The sequence below is a fragment of the Pelodiscus sinensis genome, chromosome 32 (assembly GCF_052426305.1).
Source record: "Pelodiscus sinensis isolate ZL-2025 chromosome 32, ASM5242630v1, whole genome shotgun sequence".
In the NCBI taxonomy this organism is placed as follows: Eukaryota; Metazoa; Chordata; order Testudines; family Trionychidae; genus Pelodiscus; species Pelodiscus sinensis.
This window is the reverse complement of record NC_143083.1, coordinates 5,335,880-5,356,032: the sequence shown is the minus strand read 5'-3', so window position 1 is coordinate 5,356,032 and position 20,153 is coordinate 5,335,880. Positions and strand designations below refer to the sequence as shown.

Genomic DNA, 20,153 nt, shown 5'->3' with positions numbered 1-20,153 from the left:
GCATTCCACCCATCTTTTGTTAGGTAGCCATCCTGCTGCCAGCGGGGGGAATGGAGAGCACAGCGCAGGCAAGCTGGCCGGCCTGTGGGAGGGGAGCTGCACTTGCGTCCTGGCTCTGCGCAGCCACAGCCAGGCGCAACCCACCCTCCTCCGGATGGGGGGGGGGGGACAGACGGAGAGCACAGCGCAGGCATGCTGGAAGCTCGTCAGGCCTTCCCTGCAGCGGAGCAGAGCTGAACCAATTCTAATGGGGCAGAGCTGCTTATGAGTAAAAATAAACTTGTATACCCCGTGGACATGTATACCCTGCAGGGGAGAGGGAGCTTTGTAAAAACATGTATAACCTGCAGTTTATATATGCTAATTTACGGTACTTCTGTGCTGTGTACTGCTAACCTGAGGTAAGGAGAAGATAATATGGCCAGCCAGCCTCAACATTTCCCTATTCTCTCCAGATCAAACTCATTTGGTGGAATGAGGTGAATTGCACAGTCAATTACAGCTCCCGAGTCAGAGCTTGAGTGAACTACTGCTTCCAGACCACACCATGGTCACAGGCAAGTATGGGGTTAAAAAAACACTTAGAAGAAAAACTTAAAAAACAGCTAAGGAAGTTGGCACGAATCCCATTGGAATTCAATGGAATTCAAAAGCCTTTATGCGCCCCTTAACGATCATTTTATCAGCTGGTATACTTAGGGTGCAAGCTCTGCATGGGTCACAGACTGTCTCTTTTCTGTTTTTCTACACCATCCAGGACAATGGGACCCTGTGTTACCATATAATCAATATTTACTACTGGTAATGTGACTGTTACCTTAGCCATACCCAGCATCACTCCATGGAAAACCATGCTTCCCTTTGGGGTCCCTACCATTTCTACCCTTCATTGCTTTTCTCTGTACCCTCCCCCGCTTTCCTCTCTGAGGTATCTTCAACATCCCAATGCCACCTTCAGTGTCCACGGGCTTCACTCTACCTTTAATATCCCATCCACTACAACGATCAGCAATGAAATAGTGCTGACATAAATATCATTAGGCACTGGAACCTGTTCACCTGGAAGAGCTCTGTGTAGCTTGGAAGCGTGTCTCTTTCACGAACGGAAGTCGGGCCAATAAAAGATACAACCTCATGACTTTGTCTATCTAATATGCTGGGACCAACACAGCTATCCCACCAGCGCACAGCTTAAGTGTCAACACTCTAGTGAGAGTAAAAGGGGAGTTTATTTGGCTGTGTCTGTAGAGTGCCTAGCAATGCAAGGCCGTGGCCCATGACTGGAGCCACGTGTTCCTCCAATGCAAAGAATAACGTCACACGCTGTCTGGAGCCTCAGTAGGACAAATGGCATTGGTGGAAAGTTGAAAGGTTTCCCAACTCTGAGGGCTAGTGGCTTTAATTAAAAAAGCCTACATTCTGTAGTGTCTTCTGTCAACCTCTATTCCTTATTGTCTTATCCCGGGGGCCCTACCAAATTCACAGCCATGAAAAATGTGTCTCAGACTATGAAATCTGGTCTTGTGTGTGTTTTCATGGGGGAAACCAACATTTCTTATACAGGAGGGCTGACCCAAAAGGGAGCTGCAACATGAGTGTGAGACAAGTTTTTTGTTTTTTGTTTTTTTTTTTGGGAGGGGGGGGTGTCCATTAAGTGTGCAGATGATACCAAGCTGGGAGGGACTGCGACTGCTTTGGAGGATAGGGTCATAATTCAAAATGATTTGGACAAATTGGAGAAATGGTCTGAGGTAAACAGGATGAAGTTTAATAAAGACAAATGCAAAGTTCTCCATTTAGGAAGGAACAATCAGTTTCACACATACAGAATGGGAAGCAACTGTCTAGGAAGGAGTACGGCAGAAAGGGATCTAGGAGTCATAGTGGATCACAAGCTGAATACGAGTCAACAGTGTGATGCTGTTGCAAAAAAAGCAAACATGATTCTGGGATGCATTAACAGGTGTGTTGTGAGCAAGACACGAGAAGTCATTCTTCCACTCTACTCTGCGCTGGTTAGGCCTCAGTTGGAGTCTTGTGTCCAGTTCTGGGCACTGCATTTCAAGAAAGATGTGGAGAAATTGGAGAGGGTCCAGAGAAGGGAAACAAAAATGATTAAAGGTCTACAAAACATGACCTATGAGGGAAGGCTGAAAGAATTGGGCTTGCTGAGTTTAGAAAAGAGAAGACAGAGGGGACATGATAGCAGTTTTCAGATATCTAAAAGGGTGTCATGAGGAGGAGGCAGAAAACTTGTTCATCTTGGCCTCTGAGGATAGGACAAGAAGCAATGGGCTTAAACTGCAGCAAGGGAGGTTTAGGTTGGACATTAGGAAAAAGTTCCTAACTGTCAGGGTGGTTAAACACTGGAATAAATTGCCCAGGGAGGTTGTGGAATCTTCATCTGTGGAGATATTGAAGAGTAGGTTAGAGAAATGTCTATCAGGGATGGTCTAGTCAGTACTTGGTCCTGCCATGAGGGCAGGGGACTGGACTCGATGACCTCTCGAGGTCCCTTCCAGTCCTAGTATTTTATGATTCTATACTGCAACCCTTGCGTCTTCAGAACTGGGCCAACCAGAGAGCAGTGGCTGTTGGCCACGTGCCCACCTCTTAAGGAAGGGATCCTCCAGCAACTCTGCCATTAAAGCTGGTCTCCCACTCAGCAGCCCCCACTCTCCAGCTGCCCACCTTTAAAGGCAACACCACCACTAGCAGCATTGCATAAATAAGGGTAGCAGCAATGTAACCCCCCCTACAATAACCTTGTGACTCTCCCTCAAACTCCTTTCGGGTCAAGATCCACACAATTACAACACCGTGAAATTTCAGGTTTAAATAGCTGCAATCAGGAGCGGCCCTAGACGAGCTGCCAGCAACTGGCACCCTAGGCGAAACGCGCGATCGGCGTCCCCGCCTTCAAACCCCTCAACACAGTTTAACTTTGGCGCCCTAGGCAACCACCTAGTTCGCCTCTATGGACAGGCCGCCAGTGGCTGCAATAATGAAATTTATGATTTTTAAAATCCTAAAACCATGAATTTGATAGGCCCGTACTTATTAGCCACAACTTTATTTCCAAGCTCCTTGGCCTTCTCCCTTTCATTTCTCTCCTCTAATTCTTCCAGCCCAAGTTCTGTCCTCCATACTCCAGTGAAACTGCTCTCAAGATTCTAATGACTTATTCCCTTTCAAGTCTAAGGGACTTTCTACCATATCAATTCGCCTTTGGCACTTTGTTGACCTTGAGTTTAGCAGCCACATAACACTCCTCAAAAGGCCCTCTTCTTCAAAATTCCATGAATTTGTTACTTTCAAAAACCAACCCTCCAGCACTCAAAACCATGACCTCATTTCCTTTCTCTTACAAAGTTATAGACATAGAAGTTATACAGAGATATAAACATAGGCAAAATGAAGAGATGGCTAGGCATCTTTCAGCCTCTTATCACCTGGAATCCCGACTGACTGGGTTGGCTTTGACTGCCGCCTCTTCCTCAGAAGAGGAGTCATCATCGTCCGATTCCTCTGACTGTAGATCCTCTACCATGGAGCGCAATGGGCCTGAGATTAGAGGTCAGGGAGGAAAAGGGAGAAAAGCAGTTTAACGCAGATGTGATATGTCTTCAGCAGGATTGCTACAGAATCCTATTTAACTGCCATGAACCAAACTTGGCTTAGTTTATCCATAAGTTATCTCCAGAGGAGTCATGATTTCTTCAGACGGGTGTCACAGAAGTTTTAAGTTCTAGCCATCGATATGTCATTCAGTGTATCTCAAGACTGGTGAGGTGTTGGAAATTCAGGTTTCTAACATCAGTTCACTGGAAAAAGTATACTAATTTACTATTAAAAACCTTTTTTTTTATTTTAAATGTTTTTTTTACTCTTCCTACTTGGTCAAAGCAAAATCAGACACTTTTTACATTGTGTGAGCCAGGCCTTAGTTTTAAGCATTTGCATCACCACAGAGTTAATCATGACTGCTGAAAGTAGTGATGGACACTTCATCTTTTTGGGTAATTAAAGCTGGACAAAACAAAGCACTGGAAGTATAATAAAGGGAACAAATCTGCGTTGGCAAGGGGATGAACTCAATATAAATAGTCTTTTCCATGTCTAATTTTTATTTACAGGGACAAATTGAGTTTGTGGGAGTCAAGTCATATGCCTAGCGATGCCACGAGATTTTAGTCAGCACTGAACAAAATTACAAAATAAAACCTCGTAAGCTGAATAAATCACAAAGTTCTTAAAGATTAAATAAAAGAGAAGCCAACAAACGGTGAAGGAAAAAGGCAATTCCAGATATATTCAGTGCCCACAGATTAAATACCAGAGCAACACATTTGTTTATGGCAAACACATCAGTTACTACTTTTTCTCTTGCAGAGAATCACACAGTAAATTCAACATGCATCAATTCCATTCAGCGAAGCCAAGTTAGGTCGATGGCCTTAGATAGGCTCAAGGAATCCAGTACAATGACTGTCAGTTATATGGTGGTGTGAAAAGGAGAAGATACGAATGTCCATGGTGGGTCAGACCAATGGCCCATCTAACCTCGTGTCCTGTCTTTCAACAGTGACCAAAGCCAGATGTTTCAAAGGGAATGACAAAACGAGGGCAATCATCAAATGATTCATCCCATCATCCAGTCCCAGTATCTCACAATCAAAGGTCTAGGGATACCCATCCTAATAGCCATTGATGGATTTATCCTCCATGAACATATCTTAATCAATCAATCAAAATATTTTTTACTCTAGTTATACTTTTGGCCTTCACAACATCCCCTAGCAACAAGTTCCATAGGCTGCCTGTGCACTGTGTGAAGAAGTATTTTGTTATGTTTTAAACCTGCTGCTTATTAATTTCATTGGGTGACCCTAGTTCATGCATTATGTAAAGAGGTAAACACCACTTCCTTATTCACTTTCTCCACATCATTCATTATTTTATAGATTTCTATCATATCCCCCCCCGTACTAGCCTTTATCATACCCCTCTGGGGAATTCCTGGACTGTAACATTTGGTTAAAAAAAAAAAAAAATCCAAACATACACTTTACATAAACCAAGTGAGAAGATTTTTGAAGAATATCACTTCTTGCAACACACCTTGACTGTGATTCTGAGATGGTTCAAAATCCGAGTCAGAACTGGAATCTGAGCTGGAACTGGAGTTGGAAGGACTGGAGTGGACAGACTTCACCCCCCATAGAAGGTAAATGAAAAAGGAAGAAGAAAAAAAAAAAGAGGAAAAAAAATCTTAACCTTTCAATCCACAGACAAGACAGACCAAAACGCAACATGATCTAGCAATGCTCAAGAACTTCACATAGAATGGAACAATCTCATTTTATCTACAGCACCTCTCTCTCATTAAAAAAGACAAAAGACATTTATGATGTAATTTCAATTAACTAATATGAGTGAAAGTTTCTGGAGTAGGATGACCAGATGTTCCAATATTCGGGGCTTTGTGTTATATAGGTAACAGCACCCTGCACACCCCTAAAAAAAGAAAAGAGTGTTCCAATTTTCACACTTGCCATCTGGTCATCCTATTCTGGGCTGACAGTTTTTGGGATTATGTAGCCTCAGGATAGCTGAAACTGTGGCAGCACACACTTCCAATACACACCACCCTTGTCTCATACCATCTCAAAAGGCATGAAATAGTATGTGACAACCTGGATGTGAAATTACTATTTTCACTGTGAAAGATGAAGCACAAAAATAAACTAGTATAAATTATGAAAATGAATTAATTTTTAATATTACTTTAATTCTCATAGCTGAAATTATTCTTTAAACTAAGACTATTTCTAATCAAAACTATATATTTTAAATTGACATTACATCTTTATAGCGTGCCTAGCAGTTACTGCTTTACAAGAAAACTGTGATTTGGCTCCTGACTAGATTTTCACAGAAACTATCTCAAAGACCAAAAATCAATAAAAATGTTTCCATCTTTTAAACTGTCAATGAACATAATTAAATATTCTCTTGCATTGTTTGCAATTCCAACACTGAGAATCTGATCAAACAGATGGAATCAACTTTACTGACATACAACCAAACAGAAATGTAAGAAGCAAACAGAATAAAATTGTGACAAGTAAACAGGAGTTTTAATAGGTGCTATTAGTAACATATGGAAATTAAGTATTAAAATATTTGTAGAATCTTTTGTATAGCATCAGATATTTGCTGAACACTTACGCTCTTTATTATCAGAGACCACAAGGTGGCAGTCAAGGCTAAATCAAGCATTCTAGTCTAAAACATCAGAAACTTAAAAAAAAATGCTCACTGTAAGGATTATTGTAATAGATAGTCCTTTAGGTCTAGATTTATTTATTAAAGTTCCTCTAAGTAACAGAACGCAGTGCTATTTCTTGGTAGTTCTTCCAGGAAACAGCATGTTAATTTGTTCTTACTCCTAGAAAGCCAATGGTTATTTCATGCAATGGAATACTGAGTCTTAAAGTCCTGCTTTTCTATTGGTTAATATATTTTATATACCAGGAAACATCAAGAAGGTTAATTCAAAAGGAAGGTTAAATACAGTTTATTCCATCCCGGTAATAGACTCATGAATAAACACCTTTGCGTTAATGACATGGACACCAAAGGAGGCGGTGACAGCTTTTTTTCTCGTTATATTTTTATCTTATAGGTTTATTATCTAGCACACCAGAGATGCATGCATCTCATACCAAAACCAGGGAAGTATTAAATAAGAGCTAACAAGTGTTAAATAAGATCTTAAGCGGAAGCAGACACTAAAGACCTACAGCAGAGCTCCTTCAAGATTGCTGGGACCAGGAAGTGCTGCTTTTGAAGTTGGATCTGCGAGCTACCCGTATAATCTAGTATCTGACCAACTAACAGGTGTTTTTTTCCTGTACACTGCACCATCTTGGGCCCTCACACAACTATTTAGGGAAGGGGTCATTCATCAGCACCATTTCCAAAACTTGGGAGGCAAACAGCACTGCAGTAGCTGGGCACACTTAGATTACAAACAACATTTCCCCAAGAACAAGGAAACAACAAAAAATAAAGCAAAAAATCCCATGCTACTCATACTGTCCCCCTGCTTCCTTGGAGGTCATTGGAAGAGATGACAGACGTATTCCACTTGAACAAAGAGGTGTGCTTAGGTTCCAACTTTCTAATCTCTGAAAACCAGACACTACAGCAGAAGCGCTGGGACCTTGCTCCATCTCTTTCCCCCAAAGCTCTACTCCTTCTAGGCCTCTTCTCTTGAGGGCCCCATTCCACTTACTCCTCTTTCTCCTCCTCCATAGCTCAAATCCTCTCCTCCCCCACAATTGGGCATTCTTTGTTCTGGGCCTGGGTCAGGAGCTGCAGCCCCTGACATACATCTGACCGGACACAGTATAGGTCCCCTTTTGATCAGACTTTCCAACAACCCTAACTGGATCACAGGGAAAAGCCTGCTTGAGCTACCTGGTCTACAAGCCATTTGGAAGTTGATAGCTAGTAAAGGTGACTACAGCAAAGCTACTTTCCAATTAGATGACTTTTCTCAGTCAAGTAGAGTCTTTATGGGCTGCATTTATAGCTACTGGATGAGGTTTTACTGGTCTCATTATTGTGAACATGGACAATCTAAAGCTGGGTTGAAGTTAACAGCTGAGTGAAATATTTGTCTTTATACAACAACTGATTCATCTAATTTCCTCCGATCATATTCCTCAGTATCTCTAACCTGCTGCATTTGAGAACTGATCCCTTACTACTTCAAGCAGCCTTTCCCCACCACATCCAGGGTAGACCTATGTGTGTTTCTAACCATCTGTGTGTGTGTACCTGCAATAAAACACCCCAGAAAGGTCATGGTTTTAAAATTTCCTAAACTTGTGAAAGCTGAACTTTCACTAAGGAAAAATGAAGCTATTCTCTCTCATCCTCTTTTGCAACTCTGCTACATGTTAAAAGACCTACATATGCAGCAAGGGGGTAGGGTGTGTGTGCATGTATTCATTAGGATTAACTGTTGAGCCCAGGTTTTATCATGTAAACAACTACATGCTAACATCCCTGGAAGCTAACCATTTTATGCTCCATTCTAAACAGGAAGTAGTGAGTTATGCTCAGGATAAAGCTGGTCTCAAAAGAAGGCTGCATGGACGCTACCAGGAAACTGAGTGGCTGCACAGGCATTCAACATGCTAGTCTCTTTGTACCCTTTTTTCAATTTTCCAAGCACCATGGAGCTCTCACCAAGGTATCCAGGGCCCTTCCTCAGTTTAATGCTCAGTCAAAACATTGAGGAAAAGAGCAGGGCTTGGAAAAAGTGCCCTCTTCCACAACCACCCAAACTGGCAAGAGGGCATGTGATATCCAGTCCTCATGGAGCTCTGCCTGAAATACACAGGCAGAAAAACAAGTCACAGAACACACTGAGCGAGCACTGCACAAGCTCCAGTAATTCAATGAAGTACACAAGGAGGAGGTAATGAATGATCGGAACTTTCCATTTAGCAAGGCAACCTCTGCACTAGAAGTGAGGGTGAGATTTGTCCTCCCATCTGAGCTAGCTTGCTAAAGCCAGTGACACAGTTGGGCTGGCACAGGCAGCAGCAGAATGAGCCAACTGTGCCAAACATGTGCCTTACGGGATTCAGATTGGCTTCTATTCAGCAGTACTAGTCCCATGCCGCTGCTGCTCCTGAAGACTATTTTTAGCACATTAGCACGGATGAGAACTAGCATGAGTATGTCTATGTGCACTGGGAATCACGCCCTACCTCATAATGCAGGTATAGCCCAAAATAATAGGAGAAAGGGGGTAGGAAAAGAGAGCGCAGAGCTTCTTCCAGCACTAGACGTCTACACTGGAAAACGGAACCTTTTCAGCCAAGATTAGTACAGGCTGAAACTCCTTTAAACAGGATTCTCTAGTCCAGCATGAATGTTGCAGGACCAGTAAGTCCCGCTGGAGGGCCAGCAGCAAGGAGTCCACTGCCCTGCCAGCCCCACAGGGATATCTGCATGGAGCTGACAGCGGAGCTGTCCAGTGTGTAGCAGCAGGGTTGGGAGCCCTGGTGCACAACGTGCAGGGCTGCTCATGGAGCCCCAGCACAACACACGAGGCTGTTCAGGAAGCCCCAAAACCCAATGCTGCCCAGGGAGCCCTGGTGTGTGGGGCTGCCCAGAGCCCTAGCTTTAGGCTGGCTGACAGAGTCACAGCAGTGGCTGCCCAGTGGGTCAGCAGGGCAGTGGGATCAGCAGGAAGTGGGGAGTCAGCTGGGAAGCCAGCAACTGGGCCAGGGGGGCTGGTGGCAGGGGTCCAAAAATGACCTTCCCATGTCTAGTAAAATCCCTCATCCAGGATCAGTCAGGTCCCAAGGGTGCCAGCTCAGGGAGGTCCAACCTATACCAGGGATTAATTATATTAGGAGGCCTTGTGATGATTCAGGAGCCATAACCAATGTCCATCTCTAGAAGAAGTCTCAGCTTAGAAAATTTAGCTAGCAGGCATCAGGTAGTTTCTGAGCCCTCCCTCATGGTACTTCTTGCTATCAGCCTCAGACAAGTCATTACAGTCCATTTTTGCATTTATGTTTTTCTAAAAGAAAAATTATTTACTAAGTTCTTTAACTAGGATCAGGGCATTACTTTGTGATGTTATCACCAAAGAAGATGAAGGCTCATCTAGATCTGCACCATGTACCATAACTGTCACTGCAAAGAAACTCAATCAGGTTGACAGAATATAACTTGGCCTGAAATTTCAAGGTTAATGGGATTTACAGGCAAATCCCAGAGTAGCACTGCATATGTGAAACAGTAGCTAAATTAGGGTAGGACAGATAAGGCAGTTTTGCTTGAGGTAGAATCATTATGGGGCATTAGCCAAACTGAATGCTCCCTTAAGGCCTGTCAACATGAACAATTTTTGGGAAGCTGAGGTATGAAGTCACCCCACACTAAGCATGCTGGAGACTGACTGAAGACACACATTGGCCGTTCATTAATGCACTCTGACCTAATCCTCTTGAAATCAGGACTAGATCAAAGACTCTGTACCAAGTCTACCTTTTTTCATGAAGAAACCCAAGCAGCATGCTCACCAGCCCTCTCTCACCTCGGATTTAAAAGAAGTTTCATCCTCTGAATTTGACTCCTCCATCTCCATGGGTTTTTTGATCTCCTTGGCTTCGCTTTCAGTTTTTACTTTCTCCACTTTGGCATTTATCTTCTCCTTGGTTTGTTTCTTCTCTGGATACGAGGAAGACGAGGTTCGGGGAGAAGTTCCTGGGATGTTCTTCGCCCCTTTGGAGCTGCTCTTTTTTTGCTTTTTGGCACTAGGCTTTGGTGATTCCACATTAGAGGGCCTCTTGCTGGAAGATTTTGACTCTGGCTGTGGTCCACCCTTTGGAGAAGTGTTCTCCAGTTTGGTCTCCTTCAGGGCCAGTTTTGGTTCCTTGAAAGCAGCTTTAGGAGGTGCTTTCTCCTCCTTAGGCAGTTTGTTCTCAGCTGGTTTCCTGGAGGAATCTTTCAAAGGTTTGCTTTGTTCTCGTTCAAGGTCTTTGGAGGAGTTTTTACTCTCCGAGTCTTTCCTTGGCCTCTCTCTATGCTCCTTGGTTACTTTGTGTGGTTTGGATGCTTTACTACTGTCTTTGTTTGCATCCTAAAAATTAGGGACAGAAACACAGAAACTATAAAAAAGCCTGAAATTCTGTACAGCACTATAACTAAAATTTCCAGACAGTGGTGGAGACTCTTTTCCTCATGTAAGTGTTAGACAAAAAGTGAACTTTTAAACCAACCTGTCCTTTTAAAACAGGCAAATCTTAGAAACAAAATTAAATGGAAGAGACATATTAGATCTTTTATCCTGTCAGAGCAAGCTGTGATCCCACCCAATGCCTCTCCAAAAATGCATTACATATCTAACATTAAACTATGCTGGATCTTAGGAAAATGACTAAAATCTCCACTGCTTCTATTACAGCAGATCTTTAGCCAAACAAGGAGCAAAAACAAAAACCAAAACCACCACACCGCAGTAGACACTTACCTAGCCTATCTAATAGGAGGAGTCATTTTCCTTTGCCACTTTTGGATGACTGGCCCCAATTAGTAGAGCGCTGCAAATCTGCAGACATTTGTGGGTATCTGCACTTGCGGATGTGGATGCAGATACCCATGGATCATTTTTGTGGATGTAGATACAAATTTTGTATCCATGCAGGGCTCTACCAATTAGTGCACATGTACTGTTGTGCATCATGGAAGCTGGAGAAAGAAAGAGGGCCTGTTTGGAATGAGACAATTGAGAAATTTAGGCCATGTCTACACTACCCCTAATTTCAGGAAAACTTGTGTCATTCATGGTGTGATAAAACCACCCCTCTGAGTGATATAAGTTTTGCTGGCATAAGTGCTCGCGTGCACAGTGCTATGTTGGCGAGAGACACTTCTGCACACATTGCTCCTGTTTGCTTGTTTAGGTGGTTTTATTACGTTACCAGGAGAGCTTTCTCTCAGCAGCACAGAGTGGCTACATGAGCAATCTTACAGGTCATAGTTTCTCTTCTCAGTTCAGCACTTTCTATCTATCTGCTGCCCAAAAAAATTCAGATCAGCCACTATTAGACAAGTAATACATGATTCAAAGTCATTTTTCCCTGTTGCATCACATAAGGATCAGGAGACAATACAGTAAGTTTAGAAGAATGGAGAAAACAGGTAGTAGGGCTGGATTGTAGCATGGAATGAACACTTTGGCCATTAGAGAGATACAGTGGATGAGGTAGTAGCTTTTATTGGACCAACTTCTGTTGATGAAAGAGACAAGCTTTTGAACTCAGACAGAACTCTTTTTCAGGTCATTTGAGCATTCTGCTTGGCCATTAATTTTTGTAGCTATGCAGACTCACAGAACACATGTAATCTACTTCAAGGCACATTGCCTGTGGGAATCAGGAGGGAATTGCCCTTCCCATGTACAAAAACCTATACAAGGTCAGCTGCATTAGGCTGGTGCAGACTGAAGGTGAATTTCACCTTCTTCGGGAGCCTTGGGGAACTAGCTATTGCTGCAGGCAGTCTATTAAAATCTTCAAACCAGTTGCTTGAGCAGGTACAGCTTAGCATATGCCCTTTGCATGGCCATCTCAAGCACTCACACTGCTAGAGTAAGTTTTGATTCTCTAGTCAACCTCTCCTGTCTGCTGCAAGGTTGAATTCCTCCAGGACTCTGACTGCCGCTATTACATGAGACAGAGAGCAAAAGATAAATCCTATTACTCTATGGAAACAAGTTATAACAACGGGAAACTACTTATGAAGAAAGCTGTACTAACGCTCAGTTTAAAGACATCAGCTCTAGCAACTGAACATATTGGCTTAGCTCAAATATTTCCAAATTTTGTCTGCTTTAATAAAAAAAAAAAAAACTCTCTTCAGAGAGGCCATGAAGTCACAAGAATTCTAAAGGCCCTTCAGACTTGAGACAGAGAGATACAGGAGCAGTGGATTCAATGGGACTCCAGAAGGATATGTTCATCTATGAATCTCCAAAGCACTCATCACTCTAGCATGTAGCCATTAAATAGAGCCTGTGTGGGTGAGCTACTAGAAAGAACACCTAGATTCCTAAGAGGCATTTACAGGGTTTTTAACATGTCAGGTATAGAGGATGCCAACAAAGGTTACTGAGTGCTGCATCTCCTCCATTAGAAGCTGAGGAAGTCACAAAGCCCTTGCTCAGAAGGGAATCCTACAGCTCAAATAACAGAGACTGCCCAGGGCACTAACTAATGAGTGCAAGGAAGAAGAAATCCCAGATGTTCTTAGAGTAACCAGAATTAGTTACTGCAGAGGAAACTTCATTTTTAGATGCCTTTTCAGAAGCAAAGTCCTGTATTCCAACGCTCCAATAATATATGCAGCATAGCACGCCTCACTGACCTTTGACCCATGGGATGGTTTGGTCTTCTTGGGATCAGAGAAGGCAGAGAGCGGTATTGTGGGTAACATAGGGTAGTCAGGACTTGGCCTGGACACCGTTTCTGCTCCTTCTGGCATTACCATCACCTAGTAATAGAGAAGAGAAATTATATACAAGTAAGGAGGAAAGTTGACACTTAACATGAGAAAGTGACTTATGATCATTTTTGGCTACTATTATCAGGTCTTTTTTCTCTTTAAAAATGTCAGATCTCTCCTGAATAATTCTAGCTAACACTCCCAGCTCCAATGACAATTTCTAAAACCAAGAACATTCAGATAAGTTTGGGAGCAATGTGAAGTTTCAGTTCCACGAAAGGGAACTTCAGCACCCTGTGTACAAACAGGATGCCTAACCAAGGCTATGACCACAAGAGGCTACAGACAGCAAGAGTAACATGCACAAGTCTCTCCCATGCCCTAAATAGTTTGGAGGCAAACTGGGGGCTGGGGAGAGCAAGATTTTACAGAGCACGACACAGTTGGATTCTTTCAGCCAATGAACATCCATGGAAACTAGTTAAATGGCAAGATCAGAAGTACAACATGTGGACAGCCACGAGAGGTTAGAATGTCTGTACGCTCCTCTGTATGTAGCTAAAGTAATTCCACTGAGAATTTGGGGCTGAAAGAAATCTTTTCCACATTTTTTGACAATGAGTTATGGGACTAATAAGATTTTTGAAGTGTCACATCAGACATGACTCACAGTTGATCCTCCTAGTTTCTAAATAACTGCCCAAACATGATTTTACTCCAATATTTGATGATCCTAGAAATGTGTAAGAAAAATGCATGACTAAAACCCTAAAAATTACAAGTGTTAAAAAGCAAATAGTGCTCAGCACCATTCTATGGTAGAAATAAGCCACTTCTTCTTTATCCTCATTGCAGGAGGATGTCTGACTTGTGGGGAAGTTCTGGATAGACTGACTTAGAACGAACCCTAATCCTAACCATAAGTAAATTAATAGCTCCACTTCTAGGCTGTTCCGCTTACAGACAATCTTCCTGTTGGAACAAGATTATTTCTACCATCCAGGCCAGAGAGGTGGGTTTAGGTAGACAACCTTTTTAGCAATTAATTTAGGAATACCTGGAAAAGAGTCATGTACCTGCTGAGGCCTAAAACACGGTCACATAGCTGTAGCTGAAAAAGACTAAGACTTGATGTCAAAATATTAGAACATTAGAATAGACTGTGAATTTGCCAGGTCTCACAGGGAATGTAGGACAAGGTAACTTGCTTAGACCATGTACAACTATTTGACAATATTCAGTGACTGATTCCTTAGGTACCAATTTCCACAGATTCCATAATGTACCCATTGTGGCTGCCCATGTCTTTATCACTGCAGCTTTTCTAGCTAGCCATAGCTTTACTTTTACTATTTACTTCCACTTTTTCCTTTCTTTTCTGCTTTCACTTTTATTTGCCTTCATTTTCCATCACGTAATCTTGATAGCACATATGTCCCATTCTCCTTTAATTCAATTTTCCTCTTTCTTGGCTTCTCCTGTATTTGGAGCCTCTCTAAATTTACTTTCATTCTAATTTCAGTCTCTATTTCTACAAATTTAAGTTTCTAAACCCTCCACAAATTGCATGCTACATGGGCTTTTTAAAAAGCAGACATGATTACATGGTTCGATTCCCCTCAGCAACTGGTGGTTCCTACCGGTAGTGCAGGGAAAATGATCTCTCTCATGCTAAGACAAATTCTCCTATTAGCCTGCTTTAAACAATGTGGCACCCCAAACTTTGCCCTTGTTCTGCTTCCTAAGTGACAGGCAGGGGATGTCTGGATGCAGGGCCACTTAATGGCCAACTATTAAGTCTACTTGTGAGAAAAAGGAACAGAGACACTGCAGAATCTCTTTTTTCTTAACCCTCCAGCTCTATACTGGTGCATCTGGAGGACATTATTGATACCAACCAGTTCACAAAAGAAACTCATACAATCTGAGAACAGCAAGATGGACCAATACAAAAAGTCATCCTCCTCAGGGTGGTTTCTGCAGTCACAGGTTTACGGCCTTCATACTACAGAGACACAAATTTAAACTGAAAATACAAGTATATCAATGACCCACACAAGTACGTCTTGCAGCTGGTAGTGTTGCAGTTAGGTCATCAGAACCAGGATTTGGGATGGCACCAAGACAAATGCAGCAAATGACCAGTTGAGACTGTATACAATAAAGGTATCCAAATAGCTAAGTTAATAAGAAAATAGCTGGATTTCAAGTACAGTGAGAACCCCCAGAACAGAATTAGTAGGCTACACCTTTTCACTACAAGCCTCTTCACATCCCTGGTTCTTCCTGCACTCACCCCTCCAGCCTTAATAAGTTTGCGTCTGAATTCTTTCGTGGGGTTGTTGAATGTCAGTTTCTCACAGCGGAGGTGGTTCACGGGTGGGTTTCCCTCCAGATTCAGGAAAAGGTCATATGTGAAGCAAACTTTCTTCGGCTCCTCCTAAAACCAAGGAAGCAGAAGACTCGTGAAAGTTTTTGGCAAGGTTTTGGCGAATGGTCAATCCTAGGGATGCTGAACAAACACTTGAATGTCACATTCATAACAGAGTTTTACATCTTGGGATCACAAAATTTTGAGAAACTAGGTACAAATATCTCGTTTTCCAGAATGCCTGCAATGATCACAGTTGCCAATACCTCCCACCAGAAACTTCAGACAGAAGTTTTTTTCCTAGAGTGACAATCTACAGACAAAGATATTGATGAACACCTGCCAGAACTGACTGTTTATAAGGATGCTGGCCTTTGTAAGGCATCCCAGGTCCAGCAAAGTGCAAATTTTATCCATACCAATCTGGTACAAATGCAGAATCATTTGGAGAATATCACCATCAGAAACACATTTTGCTTTATCATTTATAGAAAGGACAACTCCTGCACTCCAAAGGGGCAAGGGTTCTAGAAAGATTAGTCATGGTGAGGGAAGTAGTCTTAGCTTTGCAAAATCTTGTTTGAAACAACAGAATGAGATGGATGGCAGCTGATGACTGGGGAGAAGCAGCTCATGAATGGGCAAATGCCCTAGTCTTTTCAGCTTTCCAAGTACTATAAATGAGCCATCTTTAGCTGATGAAGTCTGGGATTTGTATACAAGTCAGACCCTTTTCCTATATGTGGCCAACTCGCTCTGTTCCACTTGCAGCCTCAGTGAAGATAATTCTCATGCATTTGCAGTACGGGACACAGACAGCATGAAGCAGAGTACGGATGGCACCCTTTCCACAGAGAAAAAGCAGGAGACACACATTTCCTCTGTCACTCATCCTTGTAATACTTGAAGCTACAATACAAGGTTAGCAAAAGGACAGACATTTACTAATTTTAGTCCCTAGGCTTACATCATATATATAGTAGCCCAATGTCTATGACTTTGTAATGCTGAAATGCTGGCTGTTCCCTCTGGGCGGCGCTGTTGCCTGAGTCACGTCCTTCGCCTCCCGCCATGGCGCTCGGCTGACTTCTGCGCCACTCAGCCGGGTCGCTGTGAGGGAGCCCAAACGGCTGCTTGCTCCCTCATGGCGGCCCGGCTGAGCAGCGCAGAAGTCAGCCAAGTGCCATGGCGGGAGGCAAAAGGGGGCGGAGTGGTGACGTGCGGTGTGACAGCAGCTCCAGGCCCCGCACCCTGGCTGTGAACATCATCGCCCTGCTCCCCCTTCTCACCTTCCGCTATGGCGCTTGGCTGACTTCTGCGCTGCTCAGCCGGGCCGCCACGTGGGAGCAAGTGGCGCAAGCGACCATTTGGGCTCCATTCTCTCCCGAGTGAGAGGCAGGAGAGGGAGGAGAACAGAAAGAGAGAGTGAGAGGCAGGAGGGGGAGGAAAAGAGAAAGTGAGAGAGGCAGGAGGCGGAGGAGAGCTGAGGGGGGGGGGGGGAGCAGTAGGAGAGAGAGATACACGGAGTGAGAGACCGGAGGCTCAGGAGAGAAGACCGACGTGGAGGAGACACCTGAAAATCCCATCTTATGATGGGCTAATTGGCTAGTTGTTAAAGGTTTCACAAAAGATAACATGCATATTGTTTGTCTTCTGTGCCATGGGGGGAGGAGGCGAGAACCATCTCCTACAATTGAGTCCATATACTATGTCAGGAGAGCAGAAAGTGAAGATGTACATAAAAGTAAAACTGATACGTTTATTTCCATCATCCAAGATAAGGCAATAGGAGACAAACAATGCAAGTGGTGAAAAACAAACCACATGTTTAAGACTGAGTTAGTAATCCAAGATGAAGTTAGTTACCAGAAATAAGGGTTTTTAATTTGGAGTTTAATGCTGCATGTTCATTTCACTTACCATTGGTTGCTAGTTTTTTGGCTGCTAATAACACAAGTGCAGCCTAGTGGGAAGGGAATCCTCAGCCACTGTGACGTTTTATCAGCATATGTCAGTGGAGTGTCTAATTCTACTGCTAATGGAAAGACACACTTTGCTGTAGGAGTATCACAATACACACACAGATAAGTATCAGAGGGGTAGCCGTGTTAGTCTGACTCTGCAAAAGTGACGAGGAGTCCTGTGGCACCTTATAGACTAACTGAAGTGTAGGAGCATAAGCTTTCGTGGGCAAAGACCTACATGCATCTGACGAAGTGGGTCTTTGCCCACGAAAGCTTATGCTCCTACACTTCAGTTAGTCTATATTATAGACTATATTATAGACTCTATAAGGTGCCACAGGACTCCTCGTCGCTTACACAGATAAGTGTAAGTGTCTGTCTACAATACAGTCACTACTGGGAACGTTTGCAATGCTGTAGATATGCTATGTAGAATAGACACATACTACGGTAACAGAAAGGGGTTTTCTGTCAATGCAATTAATACACTTCTCTGTCTTTTGTCAACATAGCTGCACTTCACTCTGTGTGTGCACGCACGCACGCGTGACAGAGAGAGAAGTCAACCTAACTACATCAAAGAGGCTGTGAAATGCTTCACAGGTCTAAATGAGGTAGCTATGATGTTCGCCTAACTCAGATGATGATCCCTATAGTAGCACATGTACAATGGCAATAGATTTCACTAGAAAAATAAAATGTAATGGCCATCAGGCCCAATTTGCATCCCAGGCAGCGATAATAAAGGAAGGAACTGTTTAATTGGCAAATTGCCTAGATAATGGACTCTAGGAAGAGAAACCGTCCCCTATTTGCCTATTTAAGGCTATGTATCACCTTCAATGCTACAATTTCAAGTGCTTTTCTTTTCTATGGGGATTTGCAGCCCACATGTCCACCCTGACACCACCAGAAATTAGGTATGTCCTATTTATTACAATAGGGAAAAGCCTCAAGAAAGGGCTTTTTGCTTACAAACACAGGGAGCACAGAAGCATGTTTTAGATCAACATTCTGTTCCCATTTTAAAGAAAGAGTAGGGAGATTTTGGCTCCCCTGACAAGACTGGGTCCTCCTCTCCCTAGTCCTTTTGTTTTGCCCTTATCTCTTTCACAGAACTAGAAGGGACCTCCAGAGGTCATCGAGTCCAGTCCCTTGTGCTCACAGCAGGACCAAGCACTGTCTAGATCATCCTGACAGATGATTATCCAACTTGCTTTTAAAAATCTCCAATGATGGAGATTCCACAATCTTCCTAGGTGATTTATTCCATTGGTTCACCCTGATAATTAGCAATTTTTTCCTAATGTCCAACCTAAACCTCCCTTGCTGCAATTCAAGCCCATTGCTTCTTGTCCTATCCTCAGAGGTTAAGAATAGTTTTTCTCCCTCCTTCTTGTAACAATCTTTTACATACTTGAAAGCCGTTATGTCTCCTCAGTCTTCTCTTTTCCAGACTAAACAAGCCCAATTCTTTCAATCTTCCCTCATAGGTCATGTTTTCTAGACCTTTAAACATTTTTGTTTCTCTTCTCTGGACCTTCTCCAATTTCTCCACATCCTTTCTGAAATGTGGCACCCAGAACTGGACACTATACTGCAGCCGAGGCCTAATCAGCATGGAGTGGAACAGGAGGATTACTTCTCATTTCTTATTTACCAGATTCTTGGCAATACATCCTAGAATGATGTTTGCTTTTTTTGCAGTAGTGTCACACTTTTGATTCATATTTAGCTTGTAGTCTACTGTGACTCCAGATCCCTTTCCACAGTACTCCTTCGTAGGCTGTCATTTCCCATTCTGAATATGTACAACTGATTATTCAGTTGTAAGTGGAATACTTTGCCTTTGCCCTTATTGAAGGTTATCCTATTTACCTCAGACCATCCATTTCCCCAGTTTGTTCAGATCATTTTGAATTTTCATGCTATCCTCCAGCGTGCTTTCAACTCCTCCTAGTTTGATATCACCGGCAAAACGTTATAAGTGTACAGGAGGCCCACAACTTGCAACCGTCCAAGTTCTGACCCCCCTGCACTTACAACCATTTTTATAAGTGCGGAAGGGGCCAAAAACCCCGGACTTACATCTTCGGCCCACATTTATGATGGCGCACGGTGCCTATCATAAATGAGGGTTCGAGTTACGATGCCCCCGACTTGCGACACTTCCCCAGGAACCAATCGCGTTGCAAGTTGGAGGTCTCTGGTACTCTCTGTGCCATTATCTAAAACACTGATGAAGATGTTGGACAGAACTGGACCCAGAGCTGATCCCTGAAGAACCCCACTCGTTACACTCTTCCAGCATGACTGTGAACCACAGATAACTACTCTTTGGGAATGGTTATCCTGCCAGTTATAAATGGGCCTACAGTAGGTCCACCTAGGTTTTATTTCCCTCATTTCTTAATGAAACAGTCATGCGAGATAGTATCAAGCACCTTAATAATATCTAGAAATGCCACATCTACATCCACCCTCTTGTCCAGAAGGCTCACTACCCTGTCAAAGAAAGCTATTAGGTTGGTTTGACACAATCTGTTCTTGACAACTCCATGCTGTTACTTATCACCTTGTTATTGTCTAGATGTTTGCAAATGGATTCCTTAATTATTTGCTCATCTTTCTTGGTACAAAAGTGAAGGTGACTAGTCTGTAATTCCCTGTGTTGTCCTTATTTCCCTTTTTACAGATGGGCACTATATTTGCCCTTTTCCAGTTTCCTGAAATCTCTCCTGTCTTCCAGGACTTTTCAAAGGAAGGATACTATCAATTGA

The 20,153-nt window shown here is 43.0% G+C and overlaps 1 protein-coding gene across 3 annotated transcripts in view; it reads right to left on the bottom strand.

The window, feature by feature from the left end:
* Window positions 1-20,153, bottom strand: part of MLLT1 (MLLT1 super elongation complex subunit) — a 52,817-nt gene that overhangs the window by 12,594 nt on the left and 20,070 nt on the right. For 2 of the 3 annotated variants that reach the window (XR_016348190.1, XM_089774909.1), the window contains exons 4-8: window positions 15,335-15,478; window positions 12,961-13,086; window positions 10,131-10,675; window positions 5,122-5,219; window positions 3,453-3,564 (exon numbers count right to left, since the gene is read on the bottom strand). Coding sequence is in view for 2 of the 3 variants with exons in the window: in XM_089774909.1 (XP_089631035.1) it covers window positions 3,453-3,564; window positions 5,122-5,219; window positions 10,131-10,675; window positions 12,961-13,086; window positions 15,335-15,478 (1,025 nt within the window). In the remaining variant the exon portion in view is untranslated. Of the gene's footprint in view, window positions 1-3,452; window positions 3,565-5,121; window positions 5,220-10,129; window positions 10,676-12,960; window positions 13,087-15,334; window positions 15,479-20,153 lie in introns of all 3 variants that reach the window. The other variant, XM_075903165.2, reaches the window with a different exon arrangement.